The 22,439-nt window shown below is 53.6% G+C and overlaps 6 protein-coding genes across 6 annotated transcripts; 4 read left to right on the plus strand and 2 right to left on the minus strand.

The window, feature by feature from the left end:
- Positions 1 to 421: 421 nt before the first annotated feature.
- Positions 422 to 1,595, plus strand: BO82DRAFT_371807 (elongation of very long chain fatty acids protein; the record flags this gene model as incomplete). The annotated part of the gene is made up of 4 exons (XM_025637285.1): positions 422 to 835; positions 887 to 956; positions 1,016 to 1,228; positions 1,294 to 1,595. The coding sequence occupies 4 exons, from the start codon at positions 422 to 424 to the stop codon at positions 1,593 to 1,595; spliced, it is 999 nt and encodes a 332-aa protein (XP_025495622.1).
- An 889-nt stretch (positions 1,596 to 2,484) lies between these two features.
- On the plus strand, positions 2,485 to 4,672 carry nde1 (nuclear distribution protein NudE). The gene is made up of 2 exons (XM_025630454.1): positions 2,485 to 2,898; positions 3,009 to 4,672. Exons 1-2 carry the CDS (start codon positions 2,662 to 2,664, stop codon positions 4,566 to 4,568), a joined length of 1,797 nt encoding a protein of 598 aa, XP_025495623.1. The 5' UTR covers positions 2,485 to 2,661; the 3' UTR covers positions 4,569 to 4,672.
- A 2,845-nt stretch (positions 4,673 to 7,517) lies between these two features.
- Positions 7,518 to 8,088, minus strand: BO82DRAFT_184452 (uncharacterized protein). Its single transcript, XM_025630455.1, has one exon. It carries the CDS (start codon positions 7,901 to 7,903, stop codon positions 7,586 to 7,588), a length of 318 nt encoding a protein of 105 aa, XP_025495624.1. The 5' UTR covers positions 7,904 to 8,088; the 3' UTR covers positions 7,518 to 7,585.
- Positions 8,089 to 9,049: 961 nt separating this feature from the next.
- On the plus strand, positions 9,050 to 16,440 carry BO82DRAFT_184461 (acetyl-CoA carboxylase ACC1). Its single transcript, XM_025630456.1, has 3 exons — positions 9,050 to 9,345; positions 9,421 to 9,591; positions 9,660 to 16,440. Exons 1-3 carry the CDS (start codon positions 9,190 to 9,192, stop codon positions 16,200 to 16,202), a joined length of 6,870 nt encoding a protein of 2,289 aa, XP_025495625.1. The 5' UTR covers positions 9,050 to 9,189; the 3' UTR covers positions 16,203 to 16,440.
- Positions 16,441 to 17,065: 625 nt separating this feature from the next.
- Positions 17,066 to 17,313, plus strand: BO82DRAFT_398848 (uncharacterized protein; the record flags this gene model as incomplete). The annotated part of the gene is made up of 2 exons (XM_025639059.1): positions 17,066 to 17,216; positions 17,285 to 17,313. 2 exons carry the CDS (start codon positions 17,066 to 17,068, stop codon positions 17,311 to 17,313), a joined length of 180 nt encoding a protein of 59 aa, XP_025495626.1.
- Positions 17,314 to 18,344: 1,031 nt separating this feature from the next.
- BO82DRAFT_184496 (uncharacterized protein) lies at positions 18,345 to 22,062 on the minus strand. Its single transcript, XM_025630457.1, has one exon. The coding sequence runs from the start codon at positions 21,820 to 21,822 to the stop codon at positions 18,427 to 18,429; it is 3,396 nt and encodes a 1,131-aa protein (XP_025495627.1). The 5' UTR covers positions 21,823 to 22,062; the 3' UTR covers positions 18,345 to 18,426.
- Positions 22,063 to 22,439: the final 377 nt, after the last annotated feature.

The following is a 22,439-nucleotide window of genomic DNA, read 5'->3' on the forward strand; positions in this document are numbered from 1 at the left end:
GGGAAGCAGAATAACATCTTCGATGTTGGAAGCTGCTATCATTGAACGACCTTCGAATTCAAAGCAGAACACAAACCATGGCTTCTCCAGAGTACCCTCCGACGCTGTCAGCCACTTAGAAGGTTTTTTGAAGCTCGATTCTGGACAAGAGCAAGAAAGAAGGTCCTCAATTAGGAAGGCATCAAAGTCACATGAACCTCGAATCACAACAACTACACGCCCCATCGGATTATTTGCTCGTCGCACAGCAGTCCAGCCAGCATCCATGTCTTGATAATCTCTCGAAAAGGTTGCTCGCTTATATTCCTCTCAGGAAATCCCCTTCTTTTATCTTAGTCGCATCTCCTTATCAGAACTTTCATACCCTTCCCCCTCCCGGCCAGAGTTGAGGCGAATCTCCGGTAGTAGGATAGCAGCAGGCATGGACTCGACCTCCTCCATTCATACCTTGCCCATTCCTTCGCTTGAACACCCTTCTGGCTTTGATTTGTGGCCCATGTTCAACAGAGCCTTCGAGGCTGTTGTGGGGTATTCAGCCAACAGTTTCCGATTTATCGAAGGCAAGACACCTCTTTCTACGCTGAAGGAAACCTCAACCATTCTTGTCCTATATTATACGGTGGTCCTGGGAGGACGAAGTTTTTTGAGCAATCGAAAACCATTGCAATTGAAGAAGCTTTTTCTTTTGCACAACCTCTTTCTCAGCATCATCAGTGCCATTCTTCTGGCACTTTTCCTGGAACAGATAGTACCGACTATCGCGAGGAATGGCTTGCGCTGCGCCATCTGTGATCTCGAGGGTGGCTGGACCCAGCCCATGGTTGTACTATATTATGTATGCCCGACCCAGTTCGTCATCTTTCCCGGTGTGCTAATGCATCGACAGTTGAATTACCTCACGAAGTACTTCGAGCTCCTGGACACGGTCTACTTGTTTCTGAGGAAGAAGCCTCTCAGTGAGCATAGCCGTCTACTCCACATAACCAGACGTCCTCTCTGACCTGGCCTTATTCAGCGTTCCTGCATTGCTATCATCACGGCGCAACTGTCTTCCTATGCTACACTCAATTGGTTGGGTCTACGGCGATCTCTTGGGTTGTGATCACATTGAACCTGGCTGTCCATATCATCATGTACTGGTACTACTTTCAGGCCGCGCGAGGGATTCCCATTTGGTGGAAAGCATGGATCACTCGGGGCCAAATCCTCCAATTTGTGATTGCACTGGGTTCGTCCTGTACCCTTCAACGCTGTTTAAGTAGGACAATAGTACTGACCAGCATGACCCCGCAGGCTTTATCTCCTACGGCTCTTTCTTTGTATATTTCCCTCAGTATGGCTCATGTGTGGGCAGCATGTTGGCCACAGCCACCGGCGACGTTGTGATCAGCTCGTACCTGGTTTTGTTCGTGTTGTTCTACCTGGCCACATATCGGAAAGACGGCAGGATGCCTAGTGCCCGCGTAGCTGTGCGACCTAAACCCCAGGCACCAGTTTCGGTGCCCCATCTGGTTGTGGCTGCTATGTCCAGTGGGCACGATAACCGAATCGAGACAGGGTTGACTGGTGCCGGTGCCCTGGCACGGAAAGTCTAGTGGTGCGGGCCAGGCTGCCATGGATCAACGAAGTGACTGAGTGGCAGTCGCGACATCATTCCACGCGTGGATGATACTTCTAGCATTTTTAGCATCGGGTGGCCTTTTGCTGGATACAAAAGCTGTGATGGTGTCAGTAATCGGAGAGGGATTTGCCTGATGACTTTCACATGATCGAGGGCGCGCGCGTCTTCTGATCGAGAACTCCTCCGCAAGCGGCATTTTCAGTATTCTTATAGGATTCATGCAATGAAGTAGCATTATGACCTAGGAATCATCAATATACACCTCGTCAGTCTTCAGCCAGGCACATAGATCTTAATGTCAATAAAAACAACAATCATAATAAGCCAAACAACACCAAAACAAACCAAACAACCCAGATATACTCACCTCAGGCCACGACGTCACCGGAACTAGTCCGGACCCGGTTTAGTTGGCGACACCGCCCCGTAAGTTACCCGTCACTACCGATAAGTTACTGCTTGGGTGGTTCAAGAAGGTTAGTTGTTGTTGTCCCGTGGACGGAATCATCAATTCAATCTGGCGCCCGTCCCGGCTTTGGCTCTGGATAGCATCACTCATCAACCCAACTATCTGCTCTGAAAACATCCTTCCTCTTCTTCTTCCAAACCCCACTTTCTTCTTTCCCCCCCCTTCCCCCCCCTTCTCTTCCCATTCTTCCCTCTGTGAGGGTAGTCCCCCAAGGTAAGTCAATTCATTCAAGGCCAGCGCTGGTCTCAAATCTCGACACTCTTATCTCGCTTCTGGGCCGTCTCCTTTTGACCCTTCCATCCCTCCGTCGCCTCCCACACCGTCGCAATCTCTCCCCCGAGTGCCTGCGACACCGCCCGGCCCCTCCACCAGCACCACCAGTTCACGCACGGTGGTTCCTTCGCTCTCCCGTTGCATGCTCTCAACTTTCGCCTTTTATTCCATTTCTCTAATCACTCAACAACCCCCCGTTGAGTGACCTCCCTCCCCCCTGCAGATCTGGGTCTCATTTTGACGTGGTCTCCTGGAACGTGCGTCTCCTACGCCGGCCTCAGCTGCTGGTGCGGGAACCATGCCATCCGTCGACGATTCTTCGGCCACCCGGCCCAACGGTACTAGCTCGAGGTCGGACCAGCTCGCGTACTACAAAGCGCAATATGAACAGCTGGAGGCGGAGCTGTCGGAATTCCAGGCTTCCAGCCGCGAACTGGAGGCCGAGTTGGAAAAGGATATCGAGGCGTCGGAGAAGCGAGAACGGCAGCTGAAGGAACGGCTGGAAAACTTGAGATACGAGATCGACGACTGGAAGGTGAGCACCTTTAGAGTTCTGATTGCTTCTCCTTTTTACCTTTCTGGCGCTCCCTCGTGGGCCGGCTTGGTCATGGGTGAACATCGGCACTAACCTTTCACCCCTTGCAGTCCAGATACAAGCAGGCCAAGTCGGAGGCCAGCGCGGCTCAGAATACGCTGCAGAAAGAAATTACCAAGTTGCGCGATGGCAACCGCACCCTACAACTGAAACTGCGCGACATCGAAGTCGCGAACGATGATTATGAACGTCAGGCCCGCCACACCACTTCATCCCTGGAGGATCTGGAGCAGAAGTACAACATGGCGATCGAGCGCAGTGTTCTGCTCGAGGAAGAGGTCAAGAATGGCGAAATGGAGCGTGAGAGCCTGCGGATTGAGAACCAACGTCTCCGTGATGAACTGTCGGAGCAGAGAGTCGAGGCCGAGATTCTCTCGGAGAAGCTTCGACACGAACAGAATGGTGGTCGCCGCAGAAAGCCTGCGTCCTTGATCTACCGCACCCCATCAACACCTCAGACACCCGAGATCTTCGACCGTACTCTCAGCGCTTCGACTGTGTCTACTCCTATGTTCCAGACACCGCCGATCAAGAATGCTCTCATGACTGTGACCGCCACTCCTCCCTCGCCACCCATGTCTGAGGCGTCGATCAGTGTCCCGACTAGCATGCGCAAGACTGCCAGCGCCACTCCCGGATTCCCGTTCAAAAAGGCTGGTGGCGGCGCTCAGCTGGGCTCCCGGTCGATGTATGACTCAAAGAAGACCCCAAAGAAGTCTCGGGGTTCCACTTTCACCTCCAACACTGGTCGTTCTAATACAACGACCCTGCCATTTGCGAGCGCGTTCCAGCCAGGAGGCATTAGCACCAATGACCCCACCTCGTCCGCCAGCATCAACAACGATCGGTCCACCACACTGCCCAAGTCGGGATCCCTTTATCAGATCCGCGGTCTGATCGGCAAGATGCAGCAGTTGGAAGAGCGTGTTCACTCTGCCAAGTCCAAACTCCCGGCCCCCTCTGATTCGCCCTCGCGTATCTCGTCGCGGTCTGGATCTATTGTCGGTGACAGCCCAGTCTCTTCGACGATCACTATGCGCCAGAATTCGGCGCGTAAACGAATCAGCGGCAGCAGCTTCAGCTCGTCTGTGCGTGAAGGCGACACGGCCTCATCTTACAACACTCGACCTTCGTTTGGCGCTCGAACTCAGGGCGACAGTCGGCCTAGCAGTCGGACCAGCTATTCCAGCTCCTTCAGCCAGAGCACCCATCCCAGTGTTGCGCCTTCTACGCATTCGGCACGTCCTGAAAGCCGACAGAGTCGTACCAAAACGCCACTGGGACACTATTCGACCAATCCCACTACTGAAAGTCGGCGCCCACGGTCCTCACTCAGCAACCCGTCCGTACAGAACGGCCATGCGAGCGGCATGTCCAACATTGACGAAGATGAGGACTTGGCGTTCCGAATGTCAGTGCGAGCCAAGATTAGCGAGGCTCGGGAGGCACGCTTTCCGTCATTCTCTACACCCGTCCACACCCCTACCAGCTCAGTGAAGACGGTCAAGAAACGCACGCCTAGCGGGATCCCGGCGCCACCACGGAGCTTCCGCACTAGCACCGGATATGAGCCGAAGACCAATATTGGTGATCTTGGCGAGACCTTCTAGGCTTTTGATAAATTTCTTATTCTATTCTTGCAATACCCTGTTTTCCTTAACCCCGATTGACAATTCCAGAGGGGCTTTACGAAGTTCACGGCCGCTACGCAGGTGTTGATCCCCTTCTCCTTATTCCCAGTTGAGAAATTCTTTCCCTCGTTTGTACTTTTTTTTTCCCTCTACTACCCTCTTGTGCTCTTCCTCGCTTTCCGTGCGACTACCCCCTTGGCAAGTGACGTTTTTTGAGTTGAGATATTGTGTGTGTGTGTGTGTGTGTGTGTTTCTCGAGAACATCTTCTTCTGGAAGACATTGCTTGGGCCGGCTCATAGATCTATGATTCAGGCTTATTACAATGCAACTGCCGTGGCAATGCCCTGTATTCGATTGCGGGGACACAAAGACCCGGCCTGTACAGCTGTTGGTGGGCAATGTGACTTGATTAGACTGGCGCATTGACGGACGGAAGGATGGATTGAGGATTGTTGTCGGAGCAGAGGGTTGAACTCTGTCTCGCGGCGTCCAAGCTGTCACTCAGCACTCTTTGTTTCTTTGCCTGTCTGCTATCTGTCTCCCTGTGTATTGAGTAAATCGCCTTTGGCGTTAGAGAATAATACCCAGTGACGGATAGATTTGATTCTGTAGTGCACGACGGTACTGAGACCGGCTGTTGTCTGCTTGTAGGTAAAATGGAGTGGTCAGCTGGGTTCAGGTCTGCGTCACCACATTTTCCTCATCATGCGGGGAAGGTCCTGCGAGAGAGAATGTGTCGCGTTTCTGGTGATATAATCACATGATGCGTAGCCTTCCACTTTCCCTCTGAATCGGTCAGTCAAGCCATGTTTCTCAAAAACGGTTCCAACAAATCAAGAGACCTTTCCAAATGGCCACTATTAGCAGGCAATTGTCGAAATAACAAATGGAAAGGACAGAAGAAGAAGGGTGTCGTGTCAATGCGTGTCCTCGGATCCAGTACAGTACATATATATTTTCGCCGGGTGGGCTCATCCTCCACCACCCAACAATCCCCAGCTCTCAATGTTTCTGCTCCACTACTCTTTCGGTCCACACCTCGTGTCTTGCCTCTTGTTCGCCGCATCTGCTTCTAATTGGCAGAGGAGATAGCTCAAGCTCGGCGATTCTACCTAAACAATGTCACTCAGGTATGATCGCAGCTTCTTGTTACACCACCACCGAATATTGAGTTCAATGCTAATGGCCGCCCGCATATGTTCATGAGGTCGTGCTACAACACATACATTATTGTCTTTTGCCAATCAATTCCCATTTTCGACAGCTACAGCTACAGCTACAGAGCCCACCAAGTATATTAACCGACGGTTGGATTAGAAGTACGTTTGTGCGGCGGTGGTGAGTCCTCGTGCTGGTCCGGGCAGCAGAACCGACGGGCCACGGCCATGCATCGTGGATCGAATCTGGCTTAGCCTTATTTGAGGAGCCTCTGGTTTTGCCCAGACCACGGAGTACCTAATAAGGTAAAGGTTACTGACCTACTCAGTATGTACTCCGTGCTGTAACTACAGTACCTAGATTACGAACTACTCACCTGAAGGATTGAAGGAAGCTTCAGCCAATGGTCCATCTCACCGACCTTCGTTATCTTACGGGAGATTCGGTGTTGCCAGTGCTGAGTGACGGGGGCCTGGCTCCTTCTGGGTCTCCGATGAGGCCCGGATTCGGACTCCGAGAACTTGGAGGAAGTTTGCCCACGAACCTGGAACTATGGGAACTGCAACTGCTTTGTGCCAAACGCAGTCTTAACCACCATCCATTGTTTTTCAATGCCGTCATCTCGATCGGGTATCCTCAAGCGGCGGACATCGAGCCTATCAGATTGCTGTGTGACCCAGAGAACCTTGCCTTCGGTTCCATCCAGTTCATTATGAAGATCTTCGTTGACCTTCAGGGTAAGTTAGGCTTGGGCTGTGTAGCCCTGTGCAGGTGTTCTTCACAGGACGGTGGTTCTTGGTCTTGCGCCAATCACCATGCGCGATCACAGCCCAGCCAGCAAACCCCAGCCCCACGTTTAGAACTTGTGGTCCATATTTGGTTTAGTCGACTTGAACTGGGATATTTGGTGGCTCTGTGGTGGCTCTGAGGGAGAGAGAGATTTCCAGCAATTCCGGTTCTTCAATACCGGCAAACGGGTCTTCCTTCACTTCCATCATCCATGTCTCCGAGGGATTGGGCGCGCGGGCCCCGCCGGGGACGGTCGGTCTCGGCCAGGATCCACGAGGGTTGGGGTTGCTAAACGCCTGGGCGGAAGGAGATCGTCGCGTGGGAATTTTCCGCTTCTCCTTTTTCGCTTGGGGAGGTTCAGTTTTTGACGTGCCGCTTTGTTTGTTGGTATGGATGTTATTGTTTTTGTGGGAGGGACTGGGCTGATGTGCTGGGATTATTGAGTCGTGGGCATAGTTGCAGATCAAAGAATCTCGGTTTGTATCGGTTTTCTACTGGATGTCTTGATGTGGGGGCATACGCATACAGTCCTGAATACTCACGATTCCTCAGATTCGACTGCATAGAAGAGTTAAGATGAATTTGGTGAGAAGACAGTCCCGTGACTTCCCACGATCCCCAACGCGATGACAACTGCTGCCGATCCCATTGGCGCTGACGGGTGGGGCGTCAACAGACTCCCAAACAGGTTAGAAGCAGGGATGGCCCCGTTCGGGAGTTTCTGTGGAGAAAACATCAAGATGAAAGTCGGGCTCTCTTGTTGACCGGCTGCAGTGCTCAGGTACCACCGCTTTTGAATGATGATAATAAATCAAAGCAGTTTGGGGATGTGCCGTTTGCACGGCTTACCGTCTCACTGATTCATGAAGGTTGACCCAGGATTCGGATCTGGCTATTCCTACTCCAGAATAGAATTATTACATGGATACCAACTCACACGGACGGTATAGTACCCAGACTAAGCACTAAGCTTGGGTCTGCCGAACTCCTACCCCTACCTACTCAGTACTGACTGTACTGTACCTGCTCCGAGGGTCGGAGTAATTCCTCAGTCCGAACTATAACAATTCCAAAAAAAAAAAAAAAAACCTCCGTGCACGAACAAGAAAAAAAGGAAGTCAGCTGGATTCGAGGGAAAGAATGATATATAATGCCATGGTCCGGTCGGTTTCTTGGTCGCGTTCAGACTGAGTAGGAAAGATGGTTCAGAAATGGAAGTGGGCGCGATCTGTAACTCCGGACTGTCGGGGAATTTGTCCCGCAACACCGCAACACACAGACCGTCCGTTAATGAAGAGTAGATTACCGGGAGGTAATACAGACTACAATACAGACATTGTTCATTGATCGACGGAATGGAAGGCATTGGAAGATACAGGAGTTAGAGTGGTGGTGGATGGATGAAGTTGTAGTCTACCTAGTACCGAGGAGTGCCTTACATGAGAGATTCCGGGCGAGGATTGGCTGTCGAGGTCGGCAGGACCAAAAAAAAAGTTGTTGACTCGACAAATGCTGGGGTTTGTTGGCAATGGGCAATTGGCAAGCCAGTCGACAGAAAAAAGTGGTGGGAAAAGGAAAAGGGAGGGCGGGGACGTCATGGGCCCAACAACCACAAACTGGATGGATCCAAGCCAGCCCAGGCCGCACCGCTATTCGAGTGCTTCTAGTAGTGAAAGAGAGCTGAGTGAGTTTTCCCGATCCCGATCCACCAAGACTGGTACTGCCCGCCCTTCCGCGGTAATTAACAGTACCACTCCGTACACAATACCAACTTCTAATTCTTGATGATCAACTTCGGAGAGTAACTGTATACCATTGTATACCATTGTATACTTCCATTCAGTACAACTCACTCTGCCTCAACTCTGTCTACTCCTTCTGGCAATTAAATTTAATTCTTCGCATCCCCATTCTTCTCCTCGTCCTCTCCTTCCTCTTTCTTCTTCTTCTTCTTCTTCTTCCACTTTCTCTCTGTATTTCCCAATTGAAAGCCGGCCCGGCCTCTTCTCCATCTATCTATCCTCCCCTCACCCTCTCCCTAACCTCCCTCCCTTGTCCTCTCTCCCAACTACAGTACTGTACATCCTCTCTCGCAGGTGTGTTTAGTTACAGTAAGTTCCGTTCCGGACCCAGACTTTCCTCCCTCCTCCCACTTCTTTCCCCATCCAATCCATTCCCTCCCATCCAGCTGCTACGCTACTCGCCCTCTATTTTTTTTTTTTTTTTTTTTTTTTTTTTGCCTCCAATCTACTTTTCTCCCCCTCCCTAGCGCATCGCGCATTCTTTCCCTCCTTTGAATTCTTCTTCTTACTGCTTGCTGACAGCTGACTTGGTTTGCTCACCTTGTCTCAGCCTCAGGAAACTGCAAATAATCCCCCTCTCCTCCCCTTCTTCACTCCCGCCAATTCTCCACTTTTAAGAACGGTGAGGGCGTTCTTCACAAACTCCGCCAGTCGCGCCTCCCTTCCATCGCCATCTCTCCTCCCAGGCCGGTCAATTCGTTGCGCCCTGTCCCTACCGATCTCGCCTGCATCCTCTTCTTTCCGCTTCCTACGCTTCTCCCGCGACCTTTAATTCCTCTCCTTTGAGTGATTTGTTTGCATTCCATTGCATGGGATTTCTATAATACCTAATCTTCCCAACTCTTGCATCATGAGCGCCCCCAACGGTGCCGTCAATGGCCAGGCTGGCTCCAAAGCCGCCAACCTTCCCTCACATTTCATTGGTGGTAACCACCTCGACGCTGCTCCTCCCAGTGCGGTCAGGGACTTCGTGGCCAAGCATGAGGGTCACTCCGTCATCAGCTCGGTGAGTTGTCCCGGAAGAAGTCCGGAGAGATGAGAGGTTGGGGATTCTTGTCACTAACCATCGAGCCACGGTCAGGTTCTGATTGCCAACAACGGTATCGCTGCCGTCAAGGAGATCCGTTCCGTTCGGAAATGGGCCTACGAGACGTTCGGCAACGAGCGGGCCATTCAGTTCACAGTCATGGCCACCCCCGAAGATTTGCGAGCAAACGCAGATTACATCCGCATGGCGGACCAATACGTCGAGGTATGTGCTCCCGGACAGTTCGACGGGCTTACCACGCGCATGTCACTCACAGATTTCGACCACATCAGGTTCCCGGTGGTACGAATAACAACAACTATGCCAACGTCGACTTAATTGTCGATGTGGCCGAGCGCATGGACGTGCACGCCGTCTGGGCCGGTTGGGGTCACGCCTCCGAGAACCCCCGTCTTCCCGAATCCCTCGCCGCCTCCCCCAAAAAGATCATCTTCATTGGTCCCCCTGCCTCGGCCATGCGCTCGCTGGGTGACAAGATCTCCTCGACCATCGTCGCACAGCATGCAGGTGTCCCCTGTATCCCATGGTCTGGAACCGGGGTCGACGAAGTCAGAGTCGACGACCAGGGTATCGTGACCGTCGACGATGCGGTCTACAAGCAGGGTTGCACGTTCTCGCCAGAAGAGGGTCTGGAAAAGGCCAAGGAAATCGGCTTCCCCGTCATGATCAAGGCCTCTGAAGGTGGAGGTGGTAAGGGTATCCGTAAGGCCGAGAGCGAGGACGATTTCGTCAGCCTGTACAATGCTGCCGCCAACGAGATCCCCGGTTCCCCGATCTTCATCATGAAGCTCGCCGGTAACGCCCGTCACTTGGAAGTCCAGCTGCTGGCTGATCAGTATGGCAACAACATCTCCCTCTTCGGTCGTGACTGTTCCGTTCAGCGTCGTCACCAGAAGATTATCGAAGAGGCCCCCGTCACCATCGCCAAGCCCATCACCTTCCAGGCCATGGAGCGCGCTGCCGTCAGCCTGGGTCGCCTGGTCGGTTACGTGTCCGCTGGTACTGTTGAGTATTTGTACTCTCACGCCGACGACAAGTTCTACTTCTTGGAGCTGAACCCCCGTCTCCAAGTCGAGCACCCGACCACTGAGATGGTCTCCGGTGTCAACCTGCCCGCCGCCCAGCTGCAGATTGCCATGGGTATCCCGCTCCACCGCATCCGTGATATCCGTCTGCTCTACGGCGTCGACCCCAACACCTCCGGCGAGATTGACTTTGACTTCTCCAGCGAGGAGAGCTTCAAGACTCAGCGTCGTCCCCAGCCCAAGGGTCACACCACTGCTTGTCGTATCACCTCCGAGGACCCTGGCGAGGGTTTCAAGCCTTCCAGCGGTACCATGCACGAGTTGAACTTCCGCAGTTCGTCCAACGTCTGGGGTTACTTCTCCGTCGGTACCTCCGGTGGTATCCACAGCTTCTCGGACAGTCAGTTTGGTCACATCTTCGCCTACGGTGAGAACCGTCAGGCATCGCGGAAGCACATGGTTATCGCCTTGAAGGAACTGAGCATCCGTGGTGATTTCCGTACGACCGTCGAATACCTGATCAAGCTGCTGGAGACTCCTGCGTTCGAGGACAACACCATCACCACCGGATGGCTTGACCAGCTGATCTCCAACAAACTGACTGCGGAGCGTCCGGACCCCATCGTGGCCGTTCTGTGTGGTGCCGTGACCAAGGCCCACCAGGCCAGCGAGGCTGGTGTGGAGGAGTACCGCAAGGGCTTGGAGAAGGGTCAGGTGCCTTCCAAGGACGTCCTGAAGACCGTTTTCCCCGTGGACTTCATCTACGAGGGTATGCGGTACAAGTTCACCGCCACCCGCGCCGGTGTCGACAGCTATCACCTCTTCATCAACGGCTCCAAGTGCTCCGTCGGTGTTCGTGCGCTGGCCGACGGCGGTCTGTTGGTTCTCCTGAACGGACGCAGCCACAACGTCTACTGGAAGGAGGAGCCCGCCGCCACCCGTCTTAGCGTGGACGGAAAGACGTGCTTGCTCGAGCAGGAGAACGATCCCACTCAGCTCCGCACCCCCTCTCCCGGTAAGCTCGTCAAGTTTACTGTCGAGAACGGCGATCACGTTCGGGCAGGCCAGGCTTTCGCTGAAGTTGAGGTCATGAAGATGTACATGCCCCTCATCGCCCAGGAGGACGGTATCGTCCAGCTGATCAAGCAGCCCGGAGCCACTCTGGAGGCTGGTGACATCCTGGGTATCCTCGCCCTCGATGACCCGTCCCGCGTCAAGCACGCTCAGCCTTTCACTGGCCAGCTGCCTGATCTCGGCCCTCCCCAGGTTGTCGGTAACAAGCCCCCTCAGCGTTTCTTCTTGCTGCACAGCATCCTCGAGAACATCTTGAAGGGTTACGACAACTCGGTCATCATGAACTCCACCCTTAAGGAGTTGGTCGACGTCCTTCGCAACCCTGATCTTCCCTATGGAGAGTGGAACGCCCAGTCTTCCGCCCTGCACTCCCGTATGCCTCAGAAGCTTGATGGCCAGCTGGAGTACGTGGTTGACCGTGCTCGCGCCCGCAAGGCCGAGTTTCCTGCCAAGCAGCTGCAGAAGACTATTCAGAAGTTCATTGAGGAGAACGTCAACCCTGCCGATGCCGAGATTCTCCGGACTACTCTTTCGCCTCTGCTGCACGTCATCAACAAGTACATGGATGGTCTCAAGGCTCACGAGTTCAACGTATTCATTGGACTCCTGGAGCAATACTACGAGGTTGAGAAGCTGTTCGCCGGCCGCAACTTCCGTGACGAGGATGCCATTCTGAAGCTCCGTGAAGAGAACAAGGAGGACATCTCCAACGTCGTTCAGACTGTGCTGTCCCACAGCCGCATTGGCACCAAGAACAACCTGGTCCTCGCCATTTTGGCCATGTATCGTCCCAACCAGCCTGGTGTTGGCAACGTTGCCAAGTACTTCAAGCCTATCCTCAAGAAGCTTACTGAGCTTGAGTCTCGCTCTGCTGCCAAGGTCACTCTCAAGGCTCGTGAGCTTCTCATTCAGTGCGCCCTTCCCTCTTTGGAGGAGCGTCTGTCTCAGATGGAACTCATTCTTCGCTCCTCTGTTGTTGAGTCTCGCTACGGTGAGACTGGTTGGGATCACCGTGAGCCCGATTTCTCTATCCTGAAGGAGGTGGTCGACTCCAAGTACACCGTCTTTGACGTGCTGCCCCGCTTCTTCGTGCACCAGGACGCTTGGGTTACTCTCGCTGCCCTCGAGGTGTACGTGCGCCGTGCTTACCGTGCCTACACCCTGAAGGGTATTCAGTACAACCAGGCTGGTGAGCCTCCTCTTCTCGCTTGGGACTTCACCCTCGGCAAGCTTGGTCAGCCTGAGTTCGGCTCCCTTTCCACCACCGACCCCTCGACCCCCAGCACTCCTACTGCCGAGTTGAACCCCTTCAAGCGTATCAACTCCATTAGCGATATGTCTTACCTCGTTGGCGATGGCAACGAGCCAATGAGAAAGGGTGTCATCTTCCCGGTTCAGTACTTGGAGGACGCTGCCGAGTATCTTCCTCGTGCTTTGGAGGCCTTCCCTCGGGCTGGTTCCAAGGCCAAGAGACCTAGTGACAATGGCTTGCTCGCCAACCTGGAGGGCAAGCGCCGTCCTGCTCCCCGCGTTGAGACTGATGGCGAGTTGAACAACGTTCTCAACATCGCCATCCGTGATGTCGAGGACTTGGACGACAACCAGATCGTCACCCAGGTCAACGAGTTGCTTGCGGACCTGAAGGAGGAGCTGCTTGCTCGCCGTATCCGCCGTGTCACTTTCATTTGTGGCAGGAACGGTTTTTACCCCGGCTACTTCACTTTCCGTGGTCCCGCCTACGAGGAGGACGAGAGTATCCGCCATAACGAGCCTGCCCTTGCCTTCCAGCTTGAACTCGGACGTCTGTCCAAGTTCAAGATCAAGCCTGTCTTCACCGAGAACCGTAACATTCACATTTACGAGGCTTACGGCAAGGGTCCGGAGAATGACAAGGCTGTTGACAAGCGCTACTTCGTCCGTGCTGTCGTGCGTCCCGGCCGCCTGCGTGATGACATTCCTACTGCGGAATACCTGATCTCCGAGGCTGACCGCCTGATGAACGACATCTTGGATGCCCTGGAGATTATTGGCAACAACAACTCCGATCTGAACCACATCTTCATCAACTTCTCGCCCGTCTTCAACCTCCAGCCCAAGGATGTTGAGCAGGCTTTGAACGGTTTCTTGGAGCGTTTCGGTCGCCGCCTCTGGAGACTGCGTGTCACTGGTGCTGAGATCCGCATCCTCTGCACCGATCCCGCCACTGGTGTTCCCTTCCCCCTGCGCGTGATCATCACCAACACCTTTGGTTTCATCATCCAGGTTGAGCTCTACATCGAGAAGAAGTCCGAGAAGGGTGAATGGATCTTCCACAGCATTGATGGTGGCAGCAACAAGCTCGGATCCATGCACTTGCGTCCTGTGTCCACTCCTTACCCTACCAAGGAATGGCTTCAGCCCAAGCGTTACAAGGCCCACCTCATGGGAACTCAGTATGTCTATGACTTCCCTGAGCTCTTCAGACAGGCCTTCCAGAACAGCTGGACCAAGGCCGTCGAGCAGATCCCCTCCCTGGCTGAGCAGCGCCCTCCTGTCGGTGAGTGCATTGACTACAGCGAGCTTGTCTTGGATGATACCGACAACCTGGTCGAGATCTCTCGCGGTCCTGGTACCAACACTCACGGTATGGTTGGTTGGATCGTCACTGCTCGCACTCCCGAGTACCCTCGTGGCAGACGCTTCATCATTGTTGCCAACGATATCACCTTCCAGATCGGTTCGTTCGGTCCCCAGGAGGACAAGTTCTTCCACAAGTGTACCGAGCTGGCCCGCAAGCTTGGCATTCCTCGCATCTACCTTTCTGCCAACTCTGGTGCTCGTATCGGTATGGCTGATGAGCTCATTCCTTACTTCTCCGTTGCTTGGAATGACGCAAGCAAGCCTGAGGCCGGCTTCAAGTACCTCTACTTCACACCCGAGGTCAAGAGCAAGCTGGATGCCAGCGGCAAGAAGGAGGTCATCACCGAGCTCATTACCGACGAGGGTGAAGAACGCCACAAGATCACCACCATCATCGGTGCCAAGGATGGCCTGGGTGTTGAGTGTCTGAAGGGTTCTGGTCTCATTGCTGGTGCCACTTCCAAGGCTTACGAGGATATCTTCACCATCACCCTGGTCACCTGCCGTTCCGTCGGTATTGGAGCCTACCTTGTCCGCCTCGGACAGAGAGCTATCCAGGTCGAAGGCCAACCCATCATCCTTACTGGTGCCCCCGCCATCAACAAGCTGCTGGGCAGAGAGGTTTACACCTCCAACTTGCAGCTGGGTGGTACCCAGATCATGTACAAGAACGGTGTGTCTCACATGACTGCTACTGATGACTTTGAGGGTGTGCAGAAGATTGTGGAGTGGATGTCATTTGTCCCTGACAGGAAGGGCGCTCCTATCCCCATCCGCCCCTGGTTTGATACTTGGGACCGTGACGTGGACTACTACCCTCCCAACAAGCAGCCCTATGATCCCCGCTGGCTCATTGCTGGTAAGCAGGACGACGAGGGCTTCCTTCCTGGTTTGTTCGACGCCGGCTCCTTCGAGGAAGCTCTCGGTGGATGGGCTCGCACTGTGGTTGTTGGTCGTGCTAGACTTGGTGGTATTCCCATGGGTGTCATCGCTGTTGAGACTCGCTCTGTTGAGAACGTCACTCCTGCCGACCCTGCCAACCCCGACTCCATGGAGATGATCAGCACTGAGGCCGGTGGTGTCTGGTACCCTAACTCGGCCTTTAAGACCGCACAGGCTCTGCGTGACTTCAACAACGGTGAACAGCTGCCTGTTATGATCCTGGCTAATTGGAGAGGTTTCTCTGGTGGTCAGCGTGACATGTACAACGAGGTTCTCAAGTACGGTTCCTACATTGTCGACGCCCTCGTCAAGTACGAACAGCCCATCTTCATCTACATCCCGCCTTACGGTGAGCTTCGTGGTGGATCTTGGGTCGTCGTCGATCCCACCATCAACCCTGACCAGATGGAGATGTACGCCGACGAGGAAGCCCGTGGTGGTGTCCTCGAGCCCGAGGGTATCGTCAACATCAAGTACCGCCGTGACAAGCAGCTGGACACCATGGCTCGTCTGGACCCTACTTATGGCGAGCTTCGTCGTTCTCTCGAGGACACTTCGCTCAGCAAGGAGCAGCTTTCGGACATCAAGGCCAAGATGGCTGTTCGCGAGGAGCAACTTCTGCCTGTTTACCTGCAGATTGCCCTCCAGTTCGCTGATCTCCACGACCGCGCTGGACGTATGCAAGCCAAGAACACCATCCGCCAGGCACTCACCTGGAAGAACGCTCGTCGCTTCTTCTACTGGCGCCTCCGCCGCCGTTTGAGCGAGGAGCTGATCGTCAAGCGCATGGTCACTGCTGCTCCTTCTCCCGCTGCTCGCGACGGCACTGTTGCCATCCCCGCTGCTGCCGACGGCAGCGCTCCTGCTCAGACCGAGTCCGCTCGGGCGGTGCACCTCCGCACTCTGCACGGATGGACCGGCCTCCTTGACGACGAGCTGGAGCACGACGACCGTCGCGTGGCCATGTGGTACGAGGAGAACAAGAAGACGATCCAGACCAAGGTCGACACTCTCAAGACGGAGAATATCGCTACCGAGGTTGCGCAGCTGTTGATCAACAACAAGGAGGGTGGTCTCAAGGGTGTTCAGCAAGTTCTGAGCGTGCTTCCTGTCGAGGAGAAGGAGGCTGTTCTCAAGTTCTTGGCTGGTAACTAAGGGAAAGATGCCGCGAAGTTTCTTTTGCGCCTCTTTCCATGCAGTTAGACCGCATTTTTTAGTTTTGTTCTTATCATGAACCATTTGGTATAAAGGTTGGGCCATTCTCATACAAGGAGGGGTTTGTGATCTTTGGTTTATTTGCATGTTAGGGTCAAGAGGGTGCACGGTGTGGCTTGGTCTTGTTTCATCGATGATGGGTGACGATGGTGCTTATACCACCCGGTTATGTTTTATGTCTGTTGTGGTCTCAGTTCAGCATCTGGTTTTTGTGTATTTTACCTTGAGCATATTCCTTTGCAGATGCATTGTTCTGAACAGTTCTTTTCTTGTAGTGTAAGCTTTGAAATTGCAGTGCTAGTGTAAATTCAAGTGCTGCTGTGTTACCTTTATAGCGGGGCCGACACAAAGTTTGTCCTCACGTTGGAAAACACATTTCTTCTGCAAAATGTTAGTCTTGATTACTTGATCGCAGAATGGACAGACGCAGACTAGAAACTTCCTACTCTTATATCATTTCAGGATATCCACGTTTGAGGATGCGCACAGTCCCAGCAAGCAGGCAGAAGCAGGCAGACAGAAGCAGGCAGACAGATCCCTATTTCCGAAACCCACAATTGAACCAAAATCCAGGCAACCAGGGTGCGGCGTGTTACTTACTACACCAGGACAATCGACATTCCCTTCCCTTGTGGACATGCTAGTTTATATACTGTATTATACTTCACTAAAAACCATATCGCTACCGGCGCCCCCCCCCCCACCACCCAAATCTGGATATTCTGGTCTGTATCAATGGCTCTGATTGGTGGAGACGAACGAGCCTTGCTATCGCTCAGTACTTAATACCGGGTAAGTTGGCAATGGCTACCGCTCTTTACTGGCTCATGGTTTATGCTGGTGCTACTGCTACTGCTACTGCTACTGCTACTGCTACTGCTACTGCTACTGCTACTGCTACTGCTACTGCTACTGCTACTGCTACTGCTACTGCTACTGCTACTGCTACTGCTGGTACAGCACTACGCACCACCAGCAAGTGGCCTGCTGCGGATGGAGATAGGATATCCTTCGATGGATAGATTTGGAGATTGGTTATTGTTTACTGTGACTGTGACTGTGACTGTGACTACGACTGTGACTGTGACTACGACTGTGACTGTGACTGTAACTATGACGGTGATTGGATGAAGGCAGGTGCAGATGCAGATGCAGATGCAGGTAGATGATGGGATTGGCACTGACTGGTAAGTAAGTATTCGAGAGCCACTGGCCATATTCCCCGCGATTTTGCGGGATTGCTTTACGTGCGTACTACGCTACTAGAGAGAGTTCCGACTGGCCGCATTGCTTGGCCGAAAGACAGGCAATTCGGTAAGATAGTTGTATTGAAATTGAATTAGATGGATTGGATTGATTGATTGGACACACACAGACAGACAGCTAGCTCGCAGGCAAGCAAGCAAGCAAGCAAAAAGCATGGGTTATAGCAGGTACAAGATGGGGTATTATTCTTTGAAAAGCCACTCGTGAGGGTCATCAGGGGAAGTTTGTTAGGGGTGTCATGTGGTTTTGTGGGGTATCTTTGGGGGAAAAAAAACTAGGGTGGAAAGGTCAGGTTGTGGTGGTGGTTGAAGATGAAGGACGAGGTCAGGCAAGTTGTCTTTCAAGACTGCGGGGTGGAGAGAGGATAGGCGCGGCGCCCATCCCACCGTACGGATTGGCTGCGGCTGCTTCACGCAGACCGCGGCTGGGGTTGACGGAGCCGCTGCCGCTGCCTCTTCCGGGCGGATGGTGGCCTTGATGGCGGTCGTCGAGGCGCAGATGCCCGAAGTCCACGGGGAGTTGGTCGGGGAGGGGAAGGGGGGCGTTGTATCGTGCATTCGGAGCCAGCTGGTGCGGGTGCGGGTGCGGGTGCTGGGGGTGATGGTGATAGTGATCGGGTGCCGGGATCGGCTGTTGCGGCAAGGCGTACGAGAGCGCCCCGTCACGGTTATTGCCGGGGAGAGAGATGTACGTCGCGTTGAGGGTGCGCGCGATATCCTCGAGCAGGATCTCCATCGGGGCGATGTAGGCTGTGTGGCTCTTTTCGGACCAGGCGAGCACGTGCCCGCAGACGCGCCCGGTGTGTTTTTCGAAGACCCATGCGCCTGAGTCGCCGGGGACTAAAGGTACGGAGAAAAGTTAATGACTGAAACAGGGCGAAGATGGGCAGCCGACAAACTCACTTACCTCCGAAATTCCCATCCACGCAGAAGCTGATGGAAAAGGTCTGGCGCCCGTGCAGTTTGACCAGCGTCATTGCTTTGGAGATTTGGCCCGTTTGGAGGCCGCTGGTTCGTCCGCAGCAATGGACCTTGAGGCCACCAAGGTCTTCCAATCGAGCTATGTTATTGAGGTGGATGGTTTCAAGCTGACCGGAAGCGCCGTGTCTCTGCTGGTAGGGGTATTGGCGCGGGATCCGATCGAATACCACGTTGCGGACATCGATGCGATCATCGTTGATCTTGATCAACGCCCAGTCGATCTCGTGTCTGAGCCCCTTGCGCGTCCAGCGACGAACGCCCGATGAGGCATGGACGAATCCAAAAGAGTGAGAGGCCAGGTGTTCGTCGTCCCGATCTTCCAGAGACGGGAAGAAGTTCTCGTCAACATCATCAATTGCGGGTTGCGTAACAAACAGCAGGGGCTCGTCCCCGGGTTCCACGCCCGATGTGTCTCCGACTGATGCTGCGTCCTCATCATCATACGGGTCATCTGCGTTGGGGTCATCCTCATCAGTGGAGTAGCCTTCAGAAAGGTCGAAGTCATCGTAATTCTCGTCGAGGCTGTTCGTAACAGATTGATCATCGTCATCCTCGTCCTCGGAAACCTCCAATTCGAGGTCTGAGGCAACATCTGATCGACTGTCGTCACGCCAAGAATACATGAACTGCGTACTTTGCTGCGTCGTCCCTTCTCGGGGCCAGTTCCCCGCGGACCGAAGGGGACCACTGTCATCATGGTCGTCATCGTCTTCCTCTTGATCGCTAGGCGACTCGAGCATATGATGCACCGTCATGCCATATGGCATACCATCGACCATGATGGCCCCGCCGTAGGTGACGGGCGGCAAATGCTCCTCATTCATGAAAGCGCCTATCGATGCCCCGCAAAGGGGCCGCTCTTGATAACAAGGGTTTGGATCTTGCTGGGCATATGCGGGCGAGTTGGGAGTGTCAGGTCCGGTTCTTGCCGGCTTGCGACGCTTCTTGCGGGGTACTTTGGACCGCTGAACATCACCTCGGAGTACAATAAGATCCCAATCGTCGCTGTCGAGAACAAAGTACTTTTTGAGGGCCGCCCTGACTTTCTTAGTGCTGGCACAAGTAATACAGATAGTCGTCCTGGCATTGTCCACCGACTCGCCGGTCATCATGAGCGTGACACTGCAAGATTCGGTGGATTCTTTCAAGATCTTTTGTAAAAGCTTCCTCAGTCGTGGCATCATGTGAAAGTTCCAACTATTCAGATGATCCTGGGGAATCTCGACATTGGACAACTTCTTGAACGTACGTTTCCGCACCCTCCGATCATCTATAGTTGATTGTTCTCGCATAGGTCTGATTTCTGAAGTAGGAAGCGGTACAAATGGGGTTCCGTATGCTGCCAGGTTGTCCGGGGTGGAGTGATACTCGCGCATGGGCGCTTCTGCTGCAGCTGGGCCTAACCCAGGGACCAGAGCGAGTGGGAGGTAATCATCCAACTCCTCAGCGTCAGGCGCCGAGAACATGTCTACCCTGCAGCAGGACCACATGATCTTGCACATCGTGTAGAGGAAGTTCATAGAGAAGGAGAAAATGCCGTCAGGGGCTGACAGATCCAGGACAGGGTAATGAAAAGTTTGGGGCACTCGGAGCTCGAAGTCGTCGAACGGCTGGGTAGAGAGATGAAAGTTTGGCGCATCTAGACAAAGCTGGACCACATGGAGGTATGCACTACCGCATTTTGGTGCCAACTTTTGCAAGTAAACACTTTCTATCCGTTGTTTGAAAATGGAATTGTTATACTTCATCTTCCAGATGCGACTGATCGGATTCCACAGTCCGATCTCCAGCAGGACTAATCCGAGGGAGTAGAGGTCGTATGCCCAGGCAGCATCGTCATCGGTTGATCTCTTGTCATCAGGATGGCGATACATGCTGGAGGACAAGGGCTCCGAAGCCGGGCCATTTCTGGAGAAATGGGAAAACGAGGTCAGGTAAGGGCGACGAAGGTTCTCGGTCAGTCCTACTTCGTTGCTACTCGAAGTTGTCAATCCAGGGAAAATGAGGACATTGCTGCTGTTAATGTTTCCGTGAACGAGATTCTGGCTCCGCAGCTGCAGGACCGCCATCAAAAGATCGTAAGCCAAGCGGAATCGGGTCTCTAGATTGGGCACCTGATAATCATCGCCCGCTTGGAACATCGAAACCAGAGTCCTTGGCTTTAAGCCGTTGAGGAGATCGGTGGGGTTTTGCAAAAAGGGGAAGTAGTCGACTGGCATCTGGTAAATAAACGCGTAACGAGAATTGGGCATGTCGACATAATAGCCCAGAAACTTCATCAAGCCTAGGTGAGAGACGCGAGCATTTTGAACGAGCTGCTCAAGACTCTGATGTACGTGGTCTAACCGTTTCTTCTCCGGAGAGGTACCTGGTCCAGATGCTTCGAGCATCATGGGCGTGTACTCGACCAGAATGGTCACCGAGGTGTCTCTTGTGCCTTGCAGAAATGGTGACGCTGATGTTGGCATACGCCCGACGGCTCTGGAGTTGGTGGTGGCAGCCACCTGCTCATACGGCGGAGGATTGTTGTCATGAGAGGCGCCGGCAAGCTGCAACTTAGTACGATCAATGACATAATTGTTCAAGGAGGAAAAAGCCTTGTCAAGCGGCAGTTTGTCGAACTTCTTTCCTTGCAATGTAGACGATGGCGAATAGTCAAAAGGCTCCTGTGGGGATAAATACGCCTGCTTACTGTCGAAGGATGCTCCGTGATATGCTTTGGTGTCGAGAAGCGAGTAGTCGGTAGGCGCCGCGGGCCGAGATCGGCCTTTAGCGGCAGCCTGGCCACCAGCCGCCATGTTGGCGTTCATGTCTCGTCGTGAGCGCGACAGGTCGTAAAGAGTATCGATACAGCCGGTCAGGTCGGCGAGAAGAGTCTTGGAGCGACTGATCTCCTCGCTCGTCCAATGCGATTTGACTGGCAAGTTGCTGAGACGGCTCTTCGTCGCATCGGCCTTGCTACCGCCTTTGGGGAGTAGATCGGAGGCAACATCGCCATGCTGCAGACGTTCGGCCTCATTGAGCAGCTCCTGGATCGAAGACATAACACTCGCTACCACATCACTGTAGCCCGCTTGGGTTAATGACTCGTCGATGTCGTTGGGCTGGGCGGCACTAGCATCGCTCCAGTCCAGACCCCAGGCCAGCAACCTGTCTCTCTGCGTTTTAAAATCCCGATGCAGGTTGATCAATTCGGGGTCATCGACTGCATTGGAGGCCGTGGTCACACTCTCACACGAGGTCTTGGTATCTGTGTACATCTTGGTAAGACGCCGTTGGAGGTAGGCGCCTCCATGATGGCGAAGAACGGACATCTTGGCGCGCAGAGTCCGGAATTAAGTTGAACGACGGTAAGCGGGAACTATAGCCTCACAGCATTGCAGAGCGGGGAGGGCGACGAATGCAACTATGTGCTGCTATTGGCGACGCATGGTCTGCAGCGGGTATAGTGTAATACGGCGGGGGTGAGAGATCGTGCGTAGGGGGAGGGGGAAGAGATGAATGAAGATTGAGAGGAAGAAGAAAAGGAAGGAAGTTGCGTGAGTGAATGACTGAGTGCAGAGTGGTAAATGAACTAAGAGAGAGGAATTAAAGAATAGAGAGAATAGAAACGCCTAACAGAAGGCGGCAAGTGGGAATCCTGTTGCCTAACCAATAGGGAGTGGCGAGTGCTTGCAAAGCCTCATCGGTGCCAAGCCACAGTTGCAGTTTTCGCCAGTTGCTTTTCTCTTTTGGCCTGAAGATCCCACCAAATCTACCAAATCTACCTGTTCAATGTAAGTCTCCGCCGCTAAGCCGACAGGCAGCCGCCATTCCCTGCCCGCGCAAACTCCACCGGAGCGGGCTGAGAGGCACGTGCGCACCCACTTTAGCCGGCTGACTCAGCTCCGATGGCGGATCATCCCGCCTTTACACTTCGGCAGCCGGACTC

Source organism: Aspergillus uvarum (assembly GCF_003184745.1).
Source record: "Aspergillus uvarum CBS 121591 unplaced genomic scaffold BO82scaffold_7, whole genome shotgun sequence".
NCBI lineage: Eukaryota > Fungi > Ascomycota > Eurotiomycetes > Eurotiales > Aspergillaceae > Aspergillus > Aspergillus uvarum.

What these genes read in the sequence shown, in the direction of transcription:
- nde1 (XM_025630454.1), top strand. Translation starts at nt 2,662, where the DNA reads ATGCCATCCGTCGACGATTCTTCGGCCACCCGGCCCAACGGTACTAGC. An exon ending in ACGAGATCGACGACTGGAAG is followed by an intron (nt 2,899 to 3,008) that starts GTGAGCACCTTT and finishes CACCCCTTGCAG; the next exon opens with TCCAGATACAAGCAGGCCAA.
- BO82DRAFT_184452 (XM_025630455.1), bottom strand. Translation starts at nt 7,903, where the DNA reads ATGCCTTCCATTCCGTCGATCAATGAACAATGTCTGTATTGTAGTCTG.
- BO82DRAFT_184461 (XM_025630456.1), top strand. Translation starts at nt 9,190, where the DNA reads ATGAGCGCCCCCAACGGTGCCGTCAATGGCCAGGCTGGCTCCAAAGCC. An exon ending in GTCACTCCGTCATCAGCTCG is followed by an intron (nt 9,346 to 9,420) that starts GTGAGTTGTCCC and finishes AGCCACGGTCAG; the next exon opens with GTTCTGATTGCCAACAACGG. An exon ending in TGGCGGACCAATACGTCGAG is followed by an intron (nt 9,592 to 9,659) that starts GTATGTGCTCCC and finishes CGACCACATCAG; the next exon opens with GTTCCCGGTGGTACGAATAA.
- BO82DRAFT_184496 (XM_025630457.1), bottom strand. Translation starts at nt 21,822, where the DNA reads ATGTCCGTTCTTCGCCATCATGGAGGCGCCTACCTCCAACGGCGTCTT.